Source organism: Halichondria panicea, chromosome 15 (assembly GCF_963675165.1).
Source record: "Halichondria panicea chromosome 15, odHalPani1.1, whole genome shotgun sequence".
NCBI lineage: Eukaryota > Metazoa > Porifera > Demospongiae > Suberitida > Halichondriidae > Halichondria > Halichondria panicea.
The window spans coordinates 4,389,748-4,414,228 of NC_087391.1; the positions used below are offsets into that span (position 1 = coordinate 4,389,748).

The 24,481-nt window shown below is 39.2% G+C and overlaps 1 protein-coding gene across 4 annotated transcripts in view; it reads right to left on the reverse strand.

The window, feature by feature from the left end:
• Positions 1–1,407: 1,407 nt before the first annotated feature.
• LOC135348600 (uncharacterized) overlaps positions 1,408–24,481 on the reverse strand; it is a 31,727-nt gene continuing 8,653 nt past the window's right edge. For 3 of the 4 annotated variants that reach the window (XM_064546870.1, XM_064546867.1, XM_064546871.1), the window contains 11 exons: positions 21,381–23,492; positions 21,084–21,179; positions 16,846–17,118; positions 16,107–16,274; positions 7,705–9,869; positions 7,380–7,638; positions 3,204–3,275; positions 2,962–3,075; positions 2,788–2,856; positions 1,883–2,158; positions 1,408–1,628 (listed from right to left, as the gene is read on the reverse strand). In XM_064546870.1, the coding sequence (XP_064402940.1) occupies positions 1,570–1,628; positions 1,883–2,158; positions 2,788–2,856; positions 2,962–3,075; positions 3,204–3,275; positions 7,380–7,638; positions 7,705–9,869; positions 16,107–16,274; positions 16,846–17,118; positions 21,084–21,179; positions 21,381–23,492 (5,663 nt within the window). In that variant the 3' untranslated portion in view covers positions 1,408–1,569. The remainder of the gene's footprint in view (positions 1,629–1,882; positions 2,159–2,787; positions 2,857–2,961; positions 3,076–3,203; positions 3,276–7,379; positions 7,639–7,704; positions 9,870–16,106; positions 16,275–16,845; positions 17,119–21,083; positions 21,180–21,380; positions 23,493–24,481) is intronic. The other variant, XM_064546869.1, reaches the window with a different exon arrangement.

Below are 24,481 nucleotides of genomic sequence, written 5' to 3' on the forward strand. Positions count from 1 at the left end.
GAGATAATGGCTCGAGGCTGTTTATTAAAGAGGGAGTCATGAGTGCACTTAATGATACTGACCATTGCCAAACGTACACTGTACTTCATCCTGAAAAAACTCATATTTATGCTCAAGCTTCAGATACTTAAAGGTATGCCGGCATGATGCAAGATCATTGTAACTCTGCATGCATATGATTAAGTTCTCTCTCACTGTAAATGTATAGGTGCTATGTATATATAAGATAAAAGAACAATGGAGATACCGACTCATGCAGCTAGCCTGTAAAAACACCTATATATTGTCTCTACGCATGTCTGGCACATTGCGTGTATTAATTAAGAGTTCATATTACTGTATATAAACACCACTTCTATATAATGATTTTATGTCATGTCATTATTATACTAATTGATGTCCATCGCAAAAAGTACCTTGACACAGATAACGTTCTACATGCATGTACTGAGTGTGTGTATACACGCTGCATTACTGCATGTACTGAACGCCACTTCTATAATTATGTTGTAATCAATAGACATGGCAAAAAGTACCTTCACATGCACAGACAAGGTTCTCACATGTACACGTACACTGATGTACTTTTGCTTTAACAAGCAGCAATCACATCTGTCTGTCGAAATTGGGGGTATTTTCATGTTTCAACTACTGACTGTAAAACACTTATTACTGAAAAAGCCAGTTTCAACCATGCATACCAAGTTCATTGGGTATATCCAGGGTAATATACTGCACAAGTGCTCTGTAAGCATTATAAAAACAGCACATCCGGTAGGGGTTGGTAAATTATGCTGGCATAATAGATACGTTTTTTTTGGTGAGAATTATGCTGGCATAAATTGAGTCATGTGGCCATTATTTATAGTTTGATCTTACTTGTGCGATGACATGGGGTCTATGTTGTGCTTTGGAGGAATAATGTGGAAATAATAGGCGAAAAGAATAATAGGCAATTTGAAAAGAATAATAGGCTGTTAACTTGAGCATAAAAGAATAGCATAATGGTAATAACTCGAGCATATTAATCTATACCACCCCTAACGTCCGATTATAAATATCGTTATCTTAGAAATATTTGGGTTGCATCCCTCCTCAGAAACAAATTCACCTGCATGTAACTGCTTCGTATATATAGCATTCAATTAGGGTGGGCGTAATCTCGGCAGAGTACGATACATGCACTGATCAGCTGACAGCACATTTTAAGTTAACAAATTCGACACTTGAGAGGATATTGGTCATCAACAAGGAGGGATTTACAGTTAAGTATATATAATAATCATCGATTGCTTTATCTGGTTGGATGGATGGTGGAACAATTACCAGGTTGAGTTCTATAACAAAAGAATAATCATGAAGCATGCATGCAAGGGTAGTAGTATACAGTGGCCTCTAAACTACGTATATCCAAATTATATATATAGGGCTGTTTAGAGGATAGAATCCTCTAAACCTTTTACAATAAGCATGCATGCACAGTAATAATAATTGTAATAATTATGAGCTGTGTCTTTTACTCTATCACCACCATCCACACTAACTACCGATTATAGCTATATATATAAGTCACTCATTGGTTGATCCAGGATTCGTTGTCGACAACTTTTGCCTCAAAATATTGTCAACTGCATGAAAGCGAGAAATTGGTTGCAAATATACCATTGATTGAAGTATATGATTGAAGTATATATATATATATATACAGTCATAATTATATTATAGTAGATACGTTTCTAAATAATTATATATTATAGGCTGTATAGTATATAAACTATCCATTCACACATTTATAAAAATATACTTTTAACTACTCAATGACTATACATAAGAATGCTTATAGTGCATGTGCATGGTCCTCATCACTATATAATTCCTATACCTGTACATTCCTTCTCTATAGCCTCAGCAATGGCATCTCGTCTAACTGTTGGTGCTCTGAGACTCTGACATAATTCAGAATAGGTGAGAGTGGCAGTTTCCAAGCGAGCAGTTAGCATTTCCCGTAGACTAGTTTGATTGTCTCGATATCTATCACGGATATCACAGAGGGTGTCAGGGCTCATTTTCAGAACAAGTCCCAGGTCAAACCAGTTTCTAGCAGCTTTTATCAGTTTCTCGTAAACAGATGACAAGTCATTGAGAGTCAAGATGGAGCCTATACCAAGAAAACAGTTCATATACCTAAAAAGACACCCACTTACATTACAAAATTCATACATTATACATATACCGTATACTCTACCCAGATTACGCCCACGTCCGAATTACGCCCAGCACCCCACCCCCACTTTTGAGTGAAAGTTCCTGCATTATAGGCTAATTTGCCTCGAGAATATGCCCACCAGGAAGTGATGCATTTGTCAGTGAGAAAAAAAGTTTATTGTGTACGCTGCATGGTTAGCTGCATGGTTAGCTCTGAATATTATAGCATAATAGATATAGTATAAGAGACAAGGACAATCTTCTCTGAATCTCTGTTGAAGACTCTGACAGTGACAAGGAACAACCTTCTGATGCAGAATCTTGACTCTTTATACCTAGCTACTTTACCCATGTATTTACCATTGTTGTATATTGAGGTACAAATAGCTGGCTGGCCTCAGACGCAGACAGAAGAGACTTCGTTTCTTAATGAGTGGGCTTAATTTTGAGGCAAACACCTGGGTGGGCTTAATTTCGAGGCAAAACTGCTGTTTTTGAAATTAAGCCTGTAGCTACTTTGTATATTATATATAGCATTCAATTAGGGTGGGCGTAATCTCGGTATAGAATATACGATTATACCTGATAAGTTTGAGCTGGGTTGTTCAGCATATACACTTGCTTGTACCGTTGTATATCCAGAGTTTTCTACTGATGTATATAGAACGAGTAATTATGCAGGATAACTAGTTTATATATAAAAGAGACAATGTTATAATTATTACCTGTATTGTACACATAAAACCTTTTACTTACCATGTTTCGAAATGAGTTTTGTAAGCAAAAGCTTTCCACCTTTTGTCAAATTCAAATCTGTAACGATCCTTTGGTTCAATTCTCTAAATCCTTCTGGTGTTGTAAACCCTTGGCCTATAATTATGATATAACATTTCAGTGTAATGTGCATGTATAATATGCATAATAATTATGTATAATAAGTAACCGTATAATATTATACATGCAGGCAGCTATAAAAACAAGTACAATTAAGACTTTACCTTTTAATGTAGCAATATCCTTGTCTGGCAATCCTTCTCGTTTCAGCTTGTTGTGTACAACAATGTGAACATCTACAGAATTGAGTTGTGCAAACTGTTAGCCATGAATAAAATTAAATGTGGGCTGGAGGTACAAACCATGCACATGCACGTGTGTGTGTGCTGATATCATTTTAAACTAATTAACCACTACATCTATACGCACCCACTTAAGATGCGGTCTGAGAGTGACTACCGAAACGTGGTTTACACTTAATAATTTACTGCCACAGTTGGATACTCCTCTTAATGTACTCCTGATGTACGTGATAGTATAGAATATGCAGATTGCAGATTTCATATGCTATACACAAGCTGTGATGCATGTGATTGCTGCCGTACATTCAAAGAAAATTTAGAACAAGGAAGAGTAAGAGTGCATGTTGAACTGCTAGTAACAGCATTTTCCTCCTCCTGCGTCATCACTAGGCAATTATGCTAGCATAATTTTGAGACTAATAGTGCAGTGGAGCATTGAGCATTATGCCAGCCTAATATAGGCAACAAATATTAGCCTACTATATAGGCAATTTTTACCAAATGTTGGTAGAAAGTAGCATGAATAATACCTTTACATGTACTTCTGAGCACATGGTCCACGTCGTGGCTAGACTGAGTATATACGTATGGAAGGTGCTAGTAGTACTCAGTTGACTTTTTTTCTAAGATTTCTTTCACCAAAAATACTTCTTTAGAAGATTATATATTTTTATTATTATTATTATTATTATTAAGACTTTACAGCCTGTAACGTGAATGATATAAAAACAAGTGATTGTTGTAGCAAAGACTATAGCTGACAGACTGTGCCGCATTGAGCGACACAGCTGGATAATTTAATGATTACATGTGAAGCTAGCTATAATTACGTGTGTAGCATCTGTTGCATGGGCACATTAAGTGGTAGGTACATGGGATGTCAGAGACAAAGTTTTGTTTGAAGTGCTCCCAGAAGTAATGGTGGAGTGTATTCTTTGTTGAAGTTAGTGGTGCGCTGATATCCATCAGCATAGTGGGCATCAAGTTCCATAACCTTGTGATACGATTGAGGTAGAAGTGTCTGCTTGCGCTGTAGTGATTGGCTTGTACAGTGAGTTTGTTGTTGCAACTGAAGCGGGTGCGACCAGTAACGAATTTGATGTGATCTCTTATGTTGAAGTTGTCCGAGGGTTCCTTTAGTGACTTTACTAGAAACATTATGTCCTGTATTTCAAACCAGTACATTAGAGGTAGTAGCTTCAAATCGGACAGCCTTGATCTGTATGAGCTTGAGTAATCATTGAGTATGAATTTGGTGGCTCTCCTCTGGATTCTTTCTAGTTTTTGAATGTCCTTGATCAAATTTGGTCTCCAGACTTGGGAGCAGTAGGTGACCTGGGATCTAACTAGGGTTATATATAACGATTTTTTTGTGCTGGTTTCTGATTTCATTGAAATCGTCCGTCGGATGAGGTTAAGAGCTCGGTAGGCCTTAGACGATATGAGGTTATAATGCAGTGACCAGGAGAGGTTGTTGGCTATGCACAAGCCTAGGTCTTTTTCTTTTGTAGCAAAGTTAAGGTGAGAATTGTGGATTGAGTAGAGTGTATTAGGGTTGTCTTCGTGCCAGCTAGGATGAGTTATGCGCAGCACATTACATTTTCCTTCATTGAGTTGCATGTTCCAAGTAGTGCACCAGGATGACAACTGGTTGATGTCTGTTTGTAATTCCAATTGGTCTTCCGTAGAAGTGATGCACTTTACTAGCTTTGTGTCGTCCGCAAATAGAAATGGATTGGCAGATGAGATGCATAGTTGTGATGTTGTAGTATAATTCTCGTTGATGATTTTAAGGGGTAAGGTACAATGCATGAGACTGGAGACTAGACTAATAGGCAAAATTTTGAGCATAATTGGGCAAGGCCTGATAGTAATCAGTACTAATTTGCTATGTTAGCAACACTTCCCAGAAACCACACATGCTGTGATTGCGCAGTTCAATGCTACAAACCACAGTTTACTTAACAGCACTCGAATAGTGATGACAGTGATGACGCATGTCAAGGCAAATGCGGACTATGCGGTTCCACGATTACTACAGCAGTTCAACACTCTTACTCTTATCTACTCTTGTTATCAGAAAATCTGCAATTCAACTGGAGGTGAGTATATACTTCATGTATGTTTACAGCTGCATACTGCAGTACAATACAGTATAGACCTTGTCCTTATCTATGTGCTGCATAACACTCTTAGTCTATATATATAGCAGGGCTGTAGATGTATATAGCTTAGGTTTGCAGGGGTGGAAAAATAACAGCTGAAAATTGTTACTAATTTCATATTTTCTGAGTATATATATAATTATATAGCTCTTCATGGCAACTTGTAACTTGAGCAACTAAAAAGGTAGCTTGAGCTGAGATACTCTTACTTCCCAGAGGCAGAGGTGCAGTGAAACTAATTTTCCCAGACAATCACTTTTTTCTCAGCAGTCAGCATGCAATCAAATAGCCCTACCCACATTTCAATTTCATTGCAATATATAATTATAGCCATGCACAGGAGACATGCAAAGTATAACTTTGCTACATGCATGCAGGCTAGTCTGTAATCGCAAGGAAACTCAGAGTGGGCCATGATTGATGCTAAAAAGGATGCCAAAAGTACGAAGTCTAAAATTAATGGCTGCTGCATCAGAAGAGCCTATATAGCTCTTCTCACTCTTATACAGCTATACCAATAGCGTTCTAGTGTAGAACTATTAAGTATAGAGTAGCAACACTCCATGGCTATATATATATACACACACTTCTGAAAAGGCTGCTTCAAAGTAAGAACGAAGCATTTTATTTTGCAAATCCACGAATAGAAACAAGACTATAAAAAGAAGCTTGCACTTCATGAGCAGCAGTCTATATATTAAACAGGGACATTTTTAGAACTTAAAGCAAGGAAGTGCTCAAATTCTTAAAAAAAAGGTTAACTATTTTTTGACACCCCTATCAGTGTAACTTTCCAATGCTGATTGGGTATGCTCAATAAGGTGTGGTCATGCATGACTATATAGTACGGCCATACGAAAATAACCCGCTATATAGGTAATCAAAACTAATTACAGCCCATAAAACGATTATGGGCTTAACGAGCCCATAATCGATAATTTTATTGTGGTACTGACATTGTACTCAAGCATCCAGGAATGTTGATTGATTAACCTTTCCCGGCTTTAATTAAAACAAAATAATACAGAATAAATACATGTTTTTCTTTAAAAATCCATATCTTATGAACCATACATTGAAATCACTCGTAACTATTTCCTACAGGTAGCCCAGACCCCGGGGGTACCATGACATCATCATCGTTACCTAGCAACTGACCACCCCCAACTAATTAGCGATTGTTTACAAACATTCACAATTATGTACACAAACAATATTATACGAAGGCACAAAGTGACTATAGACACTAAGTAAGTGTTCTCAATGTTCTCACGGTGACATAGTTCGATCAGGATCTGCCGAAACTTCTCTGCGAGGTCGTATCAGCAGACACCCTTTTCCCAGGAAACGTTCTTCACCTACACACACGTTTACAAGTTCAATGGTGGCTCATGATATCCACTGCTGTACTAACTAGCCTAAGCAAACCTATACTGAAGCTATCCTGAAGCTATCAGAATACAGTATGTTGTACAAATGCTACTCTAGACTTACCAGATCCAGAAACTTGGTCCAGCTCCTTCAGGCTCCTCAGGCTCTTTATTTTTTTAGCTTGAGGTAGCTTCCTACCTAGCTACGATCCCAGTCACTGTCCCCTCACTCTACAAGGCCATAAGCATCGATATTCTCACTGTCTAGCAGCTCTAGAACCCCACTGAGGTTGTACTACGAAGATCTTGAAGTCATCATCAAACGGTCACTTTTCTTTCGACAGTACTGCACGAAGCGTACCTCGAAGCAAGATGTTGAAAATACCACGTGAAAGAGCAGCTCAATGCGCATGTGCTGGTACCTACAGCGTGCGCATAGCTCCAACACAGTGTGCACAGCAAATTTTTGAAAAATCTCGGTCCGCTGGACGACATATGTCGTCCAAAGCCGGGAAAGGGTTAAATAAATGCGCATGCATAAATTATACTAAGTTATTACTCACCATAATTTATTTTATCAGAAAAAAGAAATTGGCCATCACAGTCCTTAATTTGACAAGTATAATCCCCTCCATAACGTGACGCAATCTTAGAAATTGTGAGGATAGACGAGTTAGACCCTTGATAACCTTGATCATCTGAAATCATTGTCTTGCTATGGAACCATTGATAGCTTAGTGGTTCAGCTCCTTCAGCAGACATACTGATCGTAGTTATTTCGTTACGAGTGTTTAGATTTGGTTGCTTGATTATTTGAAGAGCCTATATATAAAAAGAGAAACACGAATAAAAATGCTATCGCTGTAACGAAGAATGTCATGAGCTTACCTTGTAGTACCATCGTTTCATTTCTTTGGATAGTTTCATTTTTACCTGGCAACTCAAATTCGAGCATTTTAGAAATCGCTTATGGTCATCGAAAATAACAGATGCAAGTTGCTCATTTCCAAACTCCATTTCGTTAGGAATTTTCTTGTGACGATTAGGACATCTGAAAGCCAACTCATATGTCTTAATAGTCAGCTTGTACACAGAACCATGTTGTAAGGCATTAATGACATCATCTGCTACCTTGCATAGCTCTTTTCGTACTGTTACAAAGTCAACAGTTTTATCGTACGCATTTGGCAATTGGGACACATAGAACTTGCAGTATCTGGGACAAGAGATAAGAATTATTTTAAGCATTCCTTTAAAAGAAACCTCGATGTGATTCTTGTAAACATCCTCGCCAAGAAGATTAAACTCAATTCTTGCTATTAAATTAGCCATGAAAGCACACACAAAGCCAAGTGGTACAAAACCTGTTTGAAATCGAATAAACATTGGTTCTAGATTTGGTTCTAGATTTGGAACGAAAACGGTGCTAGGCATGCTTCTTAAAACAGCGGGAAGGAAGTACTCTGTAGATGATGGTATTGGAGCTGCGATGTTTAAATGCACTAGAAGCTCAACTAGACTTTCAACGGGGAGAAGGTCTTTCCTTTTAGTTTCGATGTCTTTGAGTGAGAAGCATCCACGGTGTATAAAGTGATGGTATTTATCCACGTGCAATTTAGAGTTCGTTGAAGCATACACATCAAAGATGATTTCACTTATACTTAAAAAAATGACCTGAGGGTCGCATATGACAATATCTCGCAACTTTTCATTATCAGGGAAGTACATTACTAAGCCAATGTACCTGTGTAGAAATTTCAATGCTGTGGTTACTTGTTTCGAAGTCATTTCGAATAGTTCACCGATTTCATTGCAATATTTGAGTGAAACGAAATGTCCACCTTCTTCTATAGCAAGAAGTTTCAAGCAAATGCTAAGCATAAGCCATCGTACAGGGATTTTGTATTTTCTGAATCGATTTGCTATCAATTCTTCAAGGCGTTTTCGATAAATAACAATCTCTTTTTCACCTCCATTTTTGTTATTTACTCTGAAAAAGATTTGACCTTTTTCTCGGTCATAGTATTCTATATTATGAAGACCAGTGTCCTTTAATCGGGTTTTGAGTTCTGTTTCGTTTTGATCAACCACTAACTGGACTTCTTTCGTTGCTTTCAAGTATTCATCTTTAAATGTTCCTAACAATAATGTTATTGAACTTGAAAGTTTGTTTGATTTGTTGTCACTCGCTATGTACTCTTCTATCTCAGCATCCGAATTTCCAAAACATGCAATGCTTGAAAGAGTAGTGAAAATGATATCTTCTGATGTGTAAGTGTACTCTTCGCACACAATTGGATCTGTATCAACATCGGGCTTGAACGTTACAGGGTGTTCAGTTCCTAATCCGTCTAGGAGCTTCATGAACACCAAGTACATAGCAGGACCAATTGTTAATGATGGAAGCATATCCAAAAATGCTGGTTGCCCACCTACATCCACTATATTAAGTAGGGTATCAGTCAAAATTTGTGGTTTTACCCTCAAATTGTATCTTAGCTTATTATATTTATTGAGAACATTTGCTATGTTTGGAGACAATGTATCCTGCTGATATTTATAATCCAGTTTTAGATTGGCAGTTGAGGTTGTAGCTCCCAGACGTTCCTGAGTACTGGTTGGCAAAGTACTTGAATGACTATTGCATTGTACTTGGGGTTGGTGAGACTCTGCTTCAGGTTTGTTTATCCTCTGGGATTCTGTTAACTTGGTATTACCAACTTCTTTAACATGCACTTCTTCGTTCACTAACATTGAGGTTAATACGGCAACTTGACTGTGTAATTCTTCAATAGTGTGCCAATTACCATCCGTAGTAACAGCGGCAGCAATAGGAGTATATTTAATACATACTTGCTGTAAGCGAGCCATTTTTGTGCTACAATGAGGTTTTGGATCTGAGTCAATGTCCCATTTCATTTCACCAAGAAGTCTATCGAGAAAGGTTGACTTTCCAACTAGGCCAGGACCAAGAAGAAGGAGCTTGAGGTAGCGAAGACACACCGTTCGACCGTTCATGATGGCTTCTTGATAAAGGTGCTCTTCCTCCACCCCTGTACAGAAGGAATTCAATTACTCAATTGCATCAACAAAATACACACCATACATGCATGCATGCATGCATATATAGCGGACAATTTTCTTGAGGTGCAATTTTTGAGGGCAAAGTAGTGAACGCGATTATTAAAACTAGGAGAAACTCCTATGCACTGGTATTTCACATGCAAAGGTCTTGGTGGGTGTGGTTCTGACATTAAAACGCGAATAATACAACCCACAAACATTTCTTCTGAGGACTTTTGAAACATTTGCACCAGCGAAAATTTCCCGCTTATACGGTACTCTTATACGGTACTCTACAAAGTGATTGCTGATAATCTACCACTGAGTATATAATTTAGGTAGACACTTGTCAATGAACAAACACCATTATAATAAAAGCACTGCTGATGCCTCGGTAGACTCCACCCACCCAGCCCACATTTTATTTTATTCATGGCTAACAGTTTACAGTGTTCAGGGGTGTTTCTAGAGATTGGAGCAGGGGGGGTGCTCAAGAGCACAGAAAAAAATGGGGCCCACGCGCATAGTGCGTGCGCTATTTTACGCCCCCGCATTTATTGCGGCGCGTCTTTTACATGCATACATAGCGTGATAATAAGAGTATCAAGACATAATTATGAGTCAGTCATCTTGTAGGGTCTCCATGCACTATTCTCCTGGGGTACATCCTAGCAAACAGGTCAATCACTGCAGTCATAGTGTTAGTCATTGCTTCTCCGTATCTCTCAGTGGAGCAAGAGGTGACTGGGAGAGTGCAGAGGATCTTGATCAGCTATTATAACTGCATTACATAACAACATTGAATGATTGCGCATGCTCAATTGGGCGTGGTCATGACTTGTAATTGAGATAGAGCTAAATATAACTATAGAGCTGCACGTACCTCTAGCTCTGGAGCTGCACAGCTACTGAGTGATAGGATTAGTTTCATGGTTGTCTGGGAGGACAGGGGGGTGCTCAAGCTCCCAAAGCCCTCCATTGTACACGCCACTGGTGTTAGTGACGTATTCAGTTCTAGACGACGTAGAGCGTGGGAGTTGGATACTCCTCTTAATGAACTCATGCATGATGCATGGTGGCTGTAATAGTGCCTCGAATTAAAGCTGCTATATCTAGCTAGCTCTATAGCCAACGTGCAAGTTCAAGCTTTGACACGAAGCTTTAACATCAAAATATGCACTATGTTATATAGTTAGAACATGGGCATGAGGTATTTATGTGTTATAGTATCCCAAAGCTCGAGGGCTTTAGCCCAAGGGATGAGGGACACTATAACCATAGATACCGAATGCACATGTTCTAACTGATTTAGATCCCAAAACCTATTGGCTACTAGAAATGCACTAGCTTAGCAACAGTCAACCTATATAAACAGCCTACCTAGCAACTGCATCATTATTCTATTGAAAACTAATATCTGAAGTTGGCATCTCTGTGTCTCTACTAAATCTGTGGTCTCTATTCAAGTCAACCCCGTCCTATCTCAGTTTGATGGACAAAATTATAGTCCTAGCTCCACCCACAAAACGGAAACATCCAGCTCCTCCCCCAGTTTTGCAGCAAACAAGCCCAGCAGACTTCCCAAGAAACGAGCAGCTCGTACTACTCTCACATAGCGAAAGGAAGACACCTAAGCTATAATTTGCAGCAAACAAGCCCAGCAAAGGAGCGGCTCCTATACTACTCTTGAACAAAGCGAAAGGAACTTTAGGAAGAAGCCAAAGCTAGAATCCCAGCACTTCCATACATCCAGCTCCTCCCCCATGGAGCCTTGCAGCAAAAAAGCACAGCACACTGCCCAAAAAACGAGCGTCTCCTACTACTCTCGAACAACACCAAAAAAAAACTAGAGCTTCTCTCTTTCATTCTAGTTCTGTTATTATTACTAGACAAAGCATCTGATCTACAATAATTTTTATGTTATTACATGTATATCTTCTTGTAAATCACAATACAATTAATGTGTACAATGTTGTAGTTTGTAGCCCAGAGCAATCGATACTATAGCTCATAGTTCCCTGTTAAATACACTCAAATGGGACTAATAAAACTATAATAACTTGTTGTGTGAAGGCTATCCATGCTGTAAACGCACCGCTATGGCATCTAGGTGAGCAGGCTCAGAAATCACAAACAAACAGACAAACCAGCCGACTATACTATATACCCGTGGCCGCCCACACGCCTTGGGTAATAAATAATTGTGTGTTGCAGCAGTGTTGATTCTTCTAGCTCTGTTTAGAACTTCAAGAAAACCTTCCAGCTAGAGCTACTATGGCATGCACACAGTTAGGAAGAGTAGTGTACCCTTCTTATATGTTTTATAGAATTGACTTGAGTGAATAACTTCTCGAGTGTCGAGTCTAAAAGCTTTCAGAGTGATCATTAGCTTCTTTATCTTCAGCAATGACGTTTATAAAACGCATGCAAGATTTGGTAGCAGATGACTTGCCTAAATACCGCAGAGAACCCACAGTAACACTTTCCTATAACACTTTCCTATAACATCCTCAGGTACATTGAGGACTGGGACCAACATAACAATTTTTTTTATAAGAGGCACTTCAATTAACCTGCTGCTGTTTACTGTGTAGCTACAGTGCAACAACCAAAGAGAGTAGATATTTTTTTTCATTTTTTTTTTCACATTTTGTGGCATATCTTCTGAAGTAAAAGTGATGTGATCTATTTGAGTGCAGGTACTGAAAGTTCAACTATTGGCGCTTCCATTGGACCACCACCTGTTACATCATACGACATCATCACTATGAAATGGCTGTCTGAAGATGTGTACCTCCGAAAATATGTTAGGAATAGAAGTAGCTTGAGTTAAGATCTGAAATTTGTTGTGCATGTACCTGAGTATATTGCTCATCTTTTGAGCTTCAACGGAAGTCTGGGCTACTAGTAAGTTCTGAGAAATACTGCATTTTGTTGTTTTTTGGTGGCAAATATGTTAGGAATACAACTTTCGATTTTATGCTAGTTAAGGTCTGATTTTTGAGAAGGATGTACTACAATAGTGTAAAATTCATTTGCACTAACTTATACAGAAGCTAAACAAGTCTCTTCTTTGCTAGAGCGGCCCTTCTTGTCAAAAAGGTGATTTTGCTCCGTTTTTGCTACTTTTGCTGACATATGCAATGATATTCATTGATTTGTGACATCACAAATCATCTTGTTGTTATTTGCTACATCCAAAAGTCATGTGATGTCTACCTGCAAATACACAGTTGATGTTGGCCATTCTGTGTCACAGGGGCGTGGCAACTGAGCCTTACACGTAGCCAAATCGCCCCAAAAGTCATAAAAAGCACTGTTTTTGACAAGATGGGCCGCTCTAGCAAAGAAGAGGCTAGCCTAACCCCTGTAAGTTAGTACAGATGAAAAGTACACTATTGTAGTACATGCTGCTCAAAAATCAGACCTTAACTAATATAAAATCGAAAGTTGTATTCCTAAAATATTTGCCACCAAAAAACAACAAAATGCAGTATTTCTCAGAACTTACTAGTAGCCCAGACTTCCGTTGAAGCTCAAAAGATGAGCAATATACTCAGGTACATGCACAACAAATTTCAGATCTTAACTCAAACAAATAAGGTACTTCTATTCCTAACATATTTTCGGAAGTACACATCTTCAGACAGTCATTTTATACTGATGATGTCATGTGATGTAACAGGTGGTGGTCCAATGGAAGCGCCAATAGTTGAACTTTAAGCACCTGCACTCAAATAGATCATATCACTTTTACTTTAGAAGATATGCCACAAAATGTAAAAAATGTGTACCCCAAAAAAATCTACTCTCTTTGGTTGTTGCACTGTATATCAATCTGCGTAAAACTTTTATGATAAAATGAAACACTGGCTTCCATTCTCTAAGAAAATATTAAAATGAAGCCCCGCCCACTAATTAATCAGTGGGGGTGGTCCTTTTTGTCGGAGCACTATTTCACTCTTCTATTGAGAAATCGGCGTTTAAACACTAAGTCTATACTACTGTATTTTTCCAACATCTTGCGATTAATTTTGGTGAAACTCCAAATTGCGCATGCGTAGATCTGAATGTTATCAGCAACACATGTCAGAGGAGGCTGAAACCACTTATCTTGCAGACTACTTCAAGCTGTATCTGCAAGCTTATAAACCTTAATTTCCTTATTTTGCATGCAGGGTGGTCAAATTTTAGTTACTCACAAGTCACTGTCAGTGCTCTTGTGCTAGCCATGCATAAGCAGGTTCTCGAGGTCATGGCACAGCTGACCTCGACACTCGTATTTTTGCTTCTGGGCAAAATTGGTGAAAACACTTCCTGAAAAATATAGCTTGAAGTAATCTGCAAGAGAAAGCCTCCTCTGTCCTTCTACATCATGAAAGGGCTTATATAGCTAGGCCTTGGCAAATTGTGCTTTTTATTTTGCCTATTATCTTTTATTTGTAGTTGTATTGATAGCACTACCTGAGGTAGCCTTGTTCGTTGTGTCTCTATAGCTAGTATTTTTCAACGTCATTCTATTAAATAAAATTGGCCTGGGACCGAGGCTATACCTGAGGTAGCATTACAGAAAGTGAAATATAATCTTTTAGTGCCGAAAGAGAAAATACTCCTCCATGCCTGCCTAGTGGATATATAGTACAGTAACATATGTCTATCTATAACATAGCTACATTATAAGATGTGAAATTAGGTCTACCAGACTCGGAGGGTCAATTTAGTGCCCTATTATTCTCAATCATGCTAGTTGCTAGAAATCTCCCTATTATTCCAAAAATTATGCTAACATAATTTGCCAAGCCGCCCTACTTATAACCTTATCATCCTTGAGCGTGGTTTTCCTTTGATTTGTCTCACTAGTTTACTCTAGCTTAGCTAAAACAATAGTGTATCTTCTAAAAGAATGACATGAGCCAGTAGGTGTAACACAATTAAAAGGTGTGTCACAGGAAGTGGGCGTAGCTCCACCTACTGTGCATGCGCATGTACAGAACACCTTTCATGCCGTTATTTGCAAGATCTTGGAAATATACAATAGCTGCTCATTATACCTTCATAAGTTGTCATACTTTGTCATACTTTACTGAAATTCAAAGTTTCATATACCATTGGATTCCTTGTTAAAAAGCGCTTCTATCTATATGCTGTAGAGCTGGTAAGCTCCAACCAGCTAAAAGTTAGCATTTTCCATGTAGAAGTCCCAGGCATACTTGTCCACCACATAAAGCATAAAGAAGCCATAATTTACCACATAACTTCCAGGATCGAACTCAACGCAAATAGACTTTAGTTCTATCTAAGCTAATAACTCACTCTAGTGCTTTGCCTCTGCAACGGATAGAAAGTTGTTGGATGTAGCAGCCTCATCTTGGATAGTAGGCTTTCCAGGGATACGGCCAACAATTTTTGACAAAGTACAAGGATAAATCAGCTAAGCAAGGCTTATGGAAGTCATCTATTGTCTCACAAGCTTTACTAGAGGGTATTTTAAACGCCGACTAAGTCACTTCTCTAAACTAACTGAATTACTGCAGAATGAAAAGGAGTGGTACGTTGAAGTAATGAACGCGTGGGTGGAAACCATGGTGACCTTGTGGGAGGAGCTTAGAATTTGCAGATTCAGATTCAGCTAATGCACCTGAGTCTGTTGCCTATATAGCAGCTTATCTCTAATGACTTGGCTTGACACAATATATAAAGGGCGTAAGGACTCAGTCATCTTTGCACAATACTTTAGCAATGATGTAACATGGACTATAAATTTCAGAATTAATTTTACTGACAGTACAGTAGAACCTCGCTAATCCGAACTCCTTTAGCCGGTCCGAAACCTCGCAAATCCAGACAAAATGGCAAATGAAAAAGAGGAGGGGCTGTCAATAGAATAGACTATAATTATACTGCGCTGATTAGCAATAATAAACTGCTCGCTCAATACAATGGCCACAGTAAAGAAAATGAAGAGAGAGCTCATGCACATGGAAGAGAAAGTTGAGATAAAAGACTATTCTAGCTAGCAGCTTCCCTTCTGGCCACAGTAATACCATAATATTACATGTACACAAGTGTCTTCGTTAATGATATTCAAAGACATCCGTTAATCTGGAAATTTCATGTATTCGGATGGGGTCTGGTCCGGCTCTACTGTATCCACAAATATACGGATTACCCTTGAGAGACAAAATCGGTCAGGGAACGAGGCTATATATATATACGTAAAAACTTACTGGATTTAAGATTCTCCTTTATGTTGATGTGGAGTGTGAGTTCATCATAGAGCACTACTTGTACTTCTTCATATGTGAGATATTCTCTTCCATTTAGCGACTGGATCCCACTACTTTTTAACATTTTGTTAAGAAGATTGACCTCCTTAGGACCAATTATCTCGCCATCTAAAATTTAGAAAACAAGTACCTATTATAAACGGGCACTAATTTGTAATTAACGTCTGCGCTAAGTAAAAAAAGAAAAAAAAAGAAAATACTTTTGAGAGTATGCTAAGCAAGTTAGCCTTTTTTCATGACTCCAAACTTTCATACATCTTTTGGACGTGCTAATGAATTGCTGCAAAGCCATCAAACTTAGTACCCTAAAAACAAAATCTGAAAACGCTAAAATTATAGTAACCTTAAGGTAATTATAGTACTGAACACAGGTCCAAGTTAATTATTATGGCCGAAAATATACCAATGGTTTAGTGTGGTTTCCACAATATAATACAACCAAACATCATTGTCATGCCAACACAACAGGTACAGGGTTTTGCAGAATCTTTGTAACATCAACAATAAAGGTGAGGTTTGAGCGCTCCTTACATGGAACGCTTAATTTGCACAACCGTAAGGAATCTTTGTTGATGTTGCAAAGATTCTGCAAAACCCTGTATATCCACTGCTGTACTGATCCAAAATTCATTTTATCCCCCTCCTGTTTTTAATGCTGAAAACTCGAATAGTTCCATACCTATAGTCAGGTCGGCAGTGTTAGACTTCGTCTCGTGACCAAATGCATCGATTCCGCCACATCTATAGGACCCCGTGTGCTGTGAGAAGCATCTCTTGATTTGAAGGCAGTATGTAGTAGCCCCACTGTAATCATCACCTTCAGTGCCTATCACCTTTTCTTGAAAATACCACTGATATTTTTCGGGAGGTGGCTGCATCTTTACAGTGAATTCTACTCTGTATCCGGGCTTTATATGTTTGTTATCGGGATGCTTCACAATCGATATGGGCCCTGAGAAGAAATAAAGTGTTTATTCACATACAAGGATGAAGTTACACACTTTGTCTGACCATGGATTAAAAAGGAGAGGGATTGGAAACAGATGACGTGACATTTTACATTGATTGACTACTGTATTACGGTTGCACAACACGCGCGGGAAACAAATGTTTCATGACTTATGACCACTGCAGGACATTCAGAGCCCCCACATCATTCTCATGCCTAACATCATTTGAAGTTCTTATTTTTTGTTGTTGTGAAGATATAGCTATAATTTATAGGCTATCTACTGCTGCTGTAGAGTGTGCAAACAGTTTTTATCTCACGCCACAATATATTGCTGAGTCAGGCAAGTTTTTTACATTGAGTTGAATGTGAAATTTGTCAACTAAATTACTCATTACTAGTTATTCAGAGAACTCTGAAAGTAGAAGTGTAGCTTCCCAGTATACTGTATATAGAACTATTTGAAGTTACTTGCCCCGACCGGCCTGCGATGCTGCAAGCTGATGAGAGTCATCGACAGTACAGAAGCTCTCTTAGCTCTAGACATTCAGTCTGTGTGTCTATAGTAGTACCTCACAAACCAATATTGGAACTTTTTACAATCTCAAGGATATAGCTTCAGTGCAAAATATGCTCTATTGGCAGCTTGGAAAGAGGCTAGAATTTCAACCCTGTTACGTAACGGTTCACCCTTGTCCGACCCCCTGGTTTCACGCTATGAGATTTATAGGCACTGCTTTAGTATCCTGAGTGTAGCGAGGGTATACTACAAGTGCCTGAGGACTTCTAAATTACATGGACACCAACTGTCTAGATATCAATGCGCAAGTGCAAACCTTGCCCTACATATTAGTATCCCGTTGTTAAGTAATTGTTGTAGTCAAGCCTCGAAGCAAGGTTTACCCATATGCACTAGTATTTAAATGAGGACACTGTTTTGTCAGTGTCCATGTGATTTATAGAAGCCCTTGGGCGCTTATAGTACCCAAGCTACGCTTGGGATACTAAATCAGTGCCTTTGGGCATCTATAGACACCTCCAAAACAGTAACATTAATCTCGTCATGTTTTGCTTCGCTCAACTTTCCAAGCAAGAGTTTATTTCCTGTCTATTCGTTTCTCTGTTTCCAAACAATGGCCTGTTGTGTGCTATAAACTAATGAGGATCAGGGTAACAGGTGGTTAGACAGACCAAGAGGGCTACTGTGGGTCGTCTCCAGAGTCTAGACCTAGAGTGTTGCTATTGGAAGTGTGGGTAGTAGAGATTAAAACCTCATAATTATTAGCAAAAAGGTCAAGTGGTATCTGACCTCCTCTATAGGTTCATTGTAACCAATATAATTACCATACTTAACCGTCTAACTGCCCACATCAAATAACCGCCCACCCCCTACTTTTGCCTGAAAGTCCTGTAGAGGCCTATTTGCAATCGTAGAAGCACCCACTATTGCGCATGCGTATAATTGGGTAAAGGTCAACAGGATGCATGATTTTTATTTGAGATAGCTAGCTAGAGAGAGAGCTAGAGATATGTCTAGAGTGCTAGCTCAGAAACAATGACTTAGCTAGATCTATATAGTTGTACAAGTTTGTTGGATCTATTCTAGAACTGACATCAAGCGTTCAAGATGACACTGTTTCCCTCTGAACACCAGAACACATGCATGGTACTTCCAGCCCTTTTCCTCTTGACAGCTGTGGCAGAGTGTCTTCTTTCTCATCATTCCTGGAGGCTGTACATCGATCATCCAGCCCATGGACAAATGTATAAACAAGACCTACATGAGACAAGAATGGGAGGAGTGGATCAAGCAGGACAGACCTGTACCCACCACTAAAGCTGGGAATCTTGACTGGGTGTCAAGAGCCTGGGCATCCAGCGATCACAGTGCATTTCTTTTTAGTCTGTGGATTGGCTAATGCTCTGGATGAAACAGAGGATAATAAAGTTTCGGATGACATCCCTGACATCATATCTGAGGAAGACCAAGTAAACCAGGACCCCTCAGACTCAGATGTAGACAGCATGGGGGATCCCTTCTCTGATGAAGACTCTGAAGATCAAGACTGAGCTCACAAATTATTATGCTATTGCTTTTTATCTTGCATACATGTATCCTTTCAAGTCTGTTATCTGATTTACTGACAGTGTTAATTGAGTTTGGTGGGCGCTTGCATGGTTCAGTAGCCACATAATCAAATATCTGCCCACCCCTTGTTTAGCCTAAATGTAGCTATCAAAACATATGGGCGGTTCGAGGGTTAAATACTTAAATACTTTTCTATAATTACTAGGAGCATGTTTGGGGCAAGCGAGCAATTTGTGTTTGTTTTACAGTGCATGATGTGGTAATTTAAGTTTATTTATCGAATGAAATGAAATTAGTAACAGTGATTGTGTAACAGTGAATAAAAACCGAGTAGTCTGATGCAGTGGATTAGATACGATTTCCCTGTGCCAGCTGTATATATACCCGTGACAATTATTCTGAGTGGTGTAGGGTTGTTGTGGTCTTTGACTGTGGTGTAACATCAAGATTCAAGGCGAAACATATGTATGAGTGAAAGTTCAGCATGAAAGAGCTGGCTATACAAACTAACATGAGGAGCAAGGTTAGGAGCAAGGAGATATTACTGGACCCAAATTACAAGATAGTATACTGTGAACAATCCTTGCCGGGTAAGTAAGTTACTCTGACCTGTTGTAAGCGTGCCATGTGGCCTCAGAAGTTTCCATCTGAGCTGCTCTGACCTGTCGTAGTGACTGGTCTCGATCTCTGTTTTGTCCTGTTGAGCTAGCAGGTTTATTATCACAAAAACACAAGACTTGGAAGTGAAACATGGCAAGTAAGCTGCTGTAACCTCCTGCAGGCGTGCCTGTGTGATCTTAGGCTCAGAAGGTCCCCATCTGAGCTGCTCTGACCTGCTGTAGGCGTGCTTGTAGCCTCAAGAGTCTCTGTGTCTTGTCTGAGCCAGTGTAGCTAGCTCTAGTGCCCATGCGCAGCTTTCACGTAAAAGTTGGTAAAGGGTCACGAGTACAAAAAACAAATATCGTGCCGATCCATGACACACGTGTACACACACACACACAGACAAAATTGCAACGTTCATCACTAGGAAGGGACTCGCTTCGCTCGCCCCAATAAATAACACTCTAATACTCTAATACCTGATACTTTTTGTACCGAGGAACAGAGACTCAAGAGCTAGAATATCGAGAGGCTAGGTTACTATGGTAGTCTCCAAAAATAATTGCATTCATATGCAAAAATCCATGCGAAATTATTGGATATTTTTCCCCGTAAAATGTCCTATAATACAAGAAAATATTCTGACAAAGTATTGAAAGTCATACAAAGAGCGACTATAGCTAGCTAGCTAGAGACAGAGGCTGAGCTGTATAGGTTTGTTGTACAGCTATTTTCTTTCTGATGGAGTCAGTAGCTAGTAGGCGTTTCACCGAGGTTAGTATTTGATGGGCGTGGCCTGTCCATATAGGCTCTTGTCAGCTTTCACTCCGTTCAGACGATTGTCTTCCACACTGTTGCTGACTGTGAGTCTTTTATTAACATAGCCGGCTGCTGTCAGAATACTATCAGATGGGCTAAAAAGCTTCAATCGAACCTTTTATCTACTTCCTTCAATTCATTTCCGTTCGTTGTGACGACATTGCTTTACTGACCATAAACGTTATTATCCGGATCCGCCAGATACCGGCGGATGGTTAGCGCATGCGCAAGCAGTCAATACCAGGCCCACTCTTCGAGGAAGTGCGGCCTGGGATCGAGGCTAGTTAGTTACTAGAGTTGTTACACTACCGCTCGAGGCATAATGAATACGTTGACACATACACTATACACAAAACCAGATATAGTCTTAACTCTAGCACACAACGAGCAAGCTCATGCACAAAGGTAATAGTCAAAGTGATGATTCACTAGGTAACTCACGGGTATAGATCATGCATACCTTGTACAGTGACATCATTCTTTGGACGCTTTGACAGAGTTTCAACTTCTTTGTCTGATGGCAATGACCTTTTGCGCTGGGTTGAGGCTAGATAATCTGTATGTAGTGCGTAGGAACAGATATTATAGAGATAACGCAGTACTATTAATTATAATTATGAAGAATGAAATAGCATTCACTAACTACATGTTGTGACACCACTGAGCTGACTAGCTAGAGCATGATTGCATTGCAGACCTACACACATGCCGTTGGAATTATAGGACTAGTATAAAAGTATCATAAGTGTGATCTCACCTTCCAGTTTACAAGCAGAGAGCCAATCTTTGTGACCGTCTTCTAGCTGATACGTCATCTTCTTGCATAGAGTACACCTCATAACATCATCCTCAGCCAGAACACGAGCTGGGTGGTGGGGCACTTGGGGACTTGGACTAGAGATGGATTGCGAAACGCAGGGACACAAAAATGCGACATCAGGATCCTTATACGTGTATTTCAGGGCTTTGTAAGCAGATCGAAGACCAGAGTGAATATTTTCATATATCAACAACAGTATTTTTTTTTGATTATTGCTGGAATAAAGTTCAAGGATTGAAAACCCGTCAATTAGCGTGATAGTACAGTTTCGCTTTTGATGAATCAATTGTACAAAGTTTCTACTCGGCTGATGATCCTCCATTTCAATTTCCCATTCACATTCTTTAATCAGGTACACTTGGAGACAACAAAACACTCCACAGCACTGCCAGTTAGTTTTGAAGTGTAAAACGAGTGGGATCAAACCAGTCTTAAGCAATTCAGCTCGTTTGTCATTGACTTGAGTTGGTGGGAGCAAGGATAGAAGTGATGGCATATAGAAACGCTTATCTTGCCTTCGCGAGAATATACCAAATGGGGTGGCTATCAGTAAGTGCTTGAATATTTCAATGAGATGAGTGGGTGCAAAAAGTCCATCGACATAATGTTTTTCAAAATTCTTATGAGATAAAAGTTCAATGGTAATAATTCCTTTATCAGTAAAGTTTCGTAGCCCATGTATTGAAGTGTTACCTCCTCGCGAGTATGCAGCAAACTCGACAAGTTCCGTTGCCTTATCAAGTAGCACTTGAGTATCACAGAATACCACATTTGGAAGAATAGCAGGATAGTAGTGAAAGATGTGATGCTCATGGAAGAATTTTAAAGCTTCACAAAGTGCATCTTCGTGAAAATTATGTAACGCTTTTGCAATTTCTACACATTCGGTCTTGCTTAAAACTTGTCTGTTTTCATCGTTAGAAACTTTCTCGACTATAATTTCCAAAACAAACCACCACAAAGGGACCAGGACTTCATTATTTATATTCAGATTTTGAGAGAGTTTATGAATATATGCACGGATTGTTTGTGCCACATCCTTACTGTCAGAATCGCAGTGCTTGCAATCCACAGGAAATATGACATCTGTTTTCCGCAAATTGAAGAACATTGTCGACTTCTTAATACAATCCTCCTTGTCAGCAAAATTTAACAAAGTTTTATTCTTGTCAGATAATGTTTCCTTGCATTCAGATTGATGGTCTTTGTGAGTACCAATGCATATCAGCTTGCAGTTTTCACTGTGAGATTGAATTGATTGCACGAGATATTTGAAGTTATCGAGAACTGAGAGATGTGACTTGAAACCTTCACCAACTGGCTCATTGTCCTTGTAGTATTCAATCAGCGGATGGTCGTCTAGGTAGTCACAGAGACGAAAAATGTACAGAGCTACAGAAATCTTCGGCGTGAAGAGTGGCAGTAGATTATGAAAATGTGGTTGGCCACCACTATCGATCATGTAGATCCAATGAGATCCAAACTTTTCTTGAACAGCAGTATGATCATAATCAGAAAACCGCTTAATATTCGCCATTACATTCGAAACAGTGTTGAGAGATTTACTCCTTTCTCTTTCTTGTGCTCCAGCTCCAGCTGAACGAATTGTGTCAACTTCCATATCGGATTCATTGATAGCTTCAAGTTGCTTTAGAGCAATGCTGAGTTCTTGTGGGATAGCAGATAATTCAGAGTTAGGATCTGAGCTGGATACATAATATTTAATAGCATCAGCAACAATGCGTTGTAGGTCATCACTAGTCACTGGTTTCCATGTTCTTGAGGGATCTTCTTGAGCTACCATTTTCAGCTTTGTAGTGTCACGAATTTGTCTATTAATACGTATCCTCTCTGCTGTGCTAGCTAATGGAGTGCTATTTCGATCTTGAGGAGGAGGAAGTCCCAGAAGGAGATGTTTAGTGGAGGTTTTACCAGTACCGGCCATTCCAAAGAATAAGATATTAGTAGTGTTCACACGGACAAATCCAGCCTTCATGGCTTCATTAAGGACTTGCTCAGATTTTGATGATTCATTGACGGCCTTTGCTTCTGAAATAGAATGAAATACAGTGTAACAGACTACCCCAGCACATTTCATTAACTAAGGGGGGTTACGGTGAACAGATCATGGTAACATACTATACTGTATACCGTATTGACATTAAACCAAGGGTGTATACTTTGAACGGAAAGCAACTCCATATAATTATAGCAGTGTACTCGGCAAAATTCATGGGAGAAGCAGATATACTATAGAATCATGGGTGGCGTGTCTAGAATATAATATGATTTCTTTTGATTAAATGCAGTACAACTGATGGATACGTTACACTAGAGCAGTATACAATAGTAAGCAACAACCTACTTTTAATAGACACCGGTAAAAGATCACTTCAACTGCAAATATTAGTAAAACCAGTAGGTTTTACATAGGATTGGCAGTGGGTTTGCCCGTGTTTAGCAATATTTCAATTATTTTGACTCATGTTCAAACTGTTCTATCTCTACAGGGAAAGGCCACATCAAGGAACTGGCTGGACAGATAGTTTATTTAGCCTTTTCTCTCTTTGTATCTCTCATTTCATAATCCATCAACATTTTAATGAATGAATATTGTCATTTTAAAAATTGCACTATTTCGAAGTTTCACCGCTCTTTGTCTGACTGACTAAGTAAGTAAGTAAGTGAGTAAGTTTCTTGCCCAGCATTTGCTCCAAGTACAGCCATCTCCAGGACATTCTGCACAGGGTTTCCAAACGACTACAACCTGGATTACAAAGCGCTTCTTCAGATTTGCGATTGCTTCCACGAGGCAGATGACCTCTCAGTCTCTATTTCTCTTACCTAGACAATTCCGCCATCTTTAATTAATGACTCAATTCATTGTGGCAATTGATAGGCGTGGCTAATAAACCGTGCGCCTAAATCAGCAGTGCTTTTCCAGAGCCTGATGAGCCTAGAGGTGTTGCTTTTCTTCACACTGCTCAGCTCTAGCTCCCTTTCTCTGACAGGCATGCACTGACATGCACTGGCTAGAT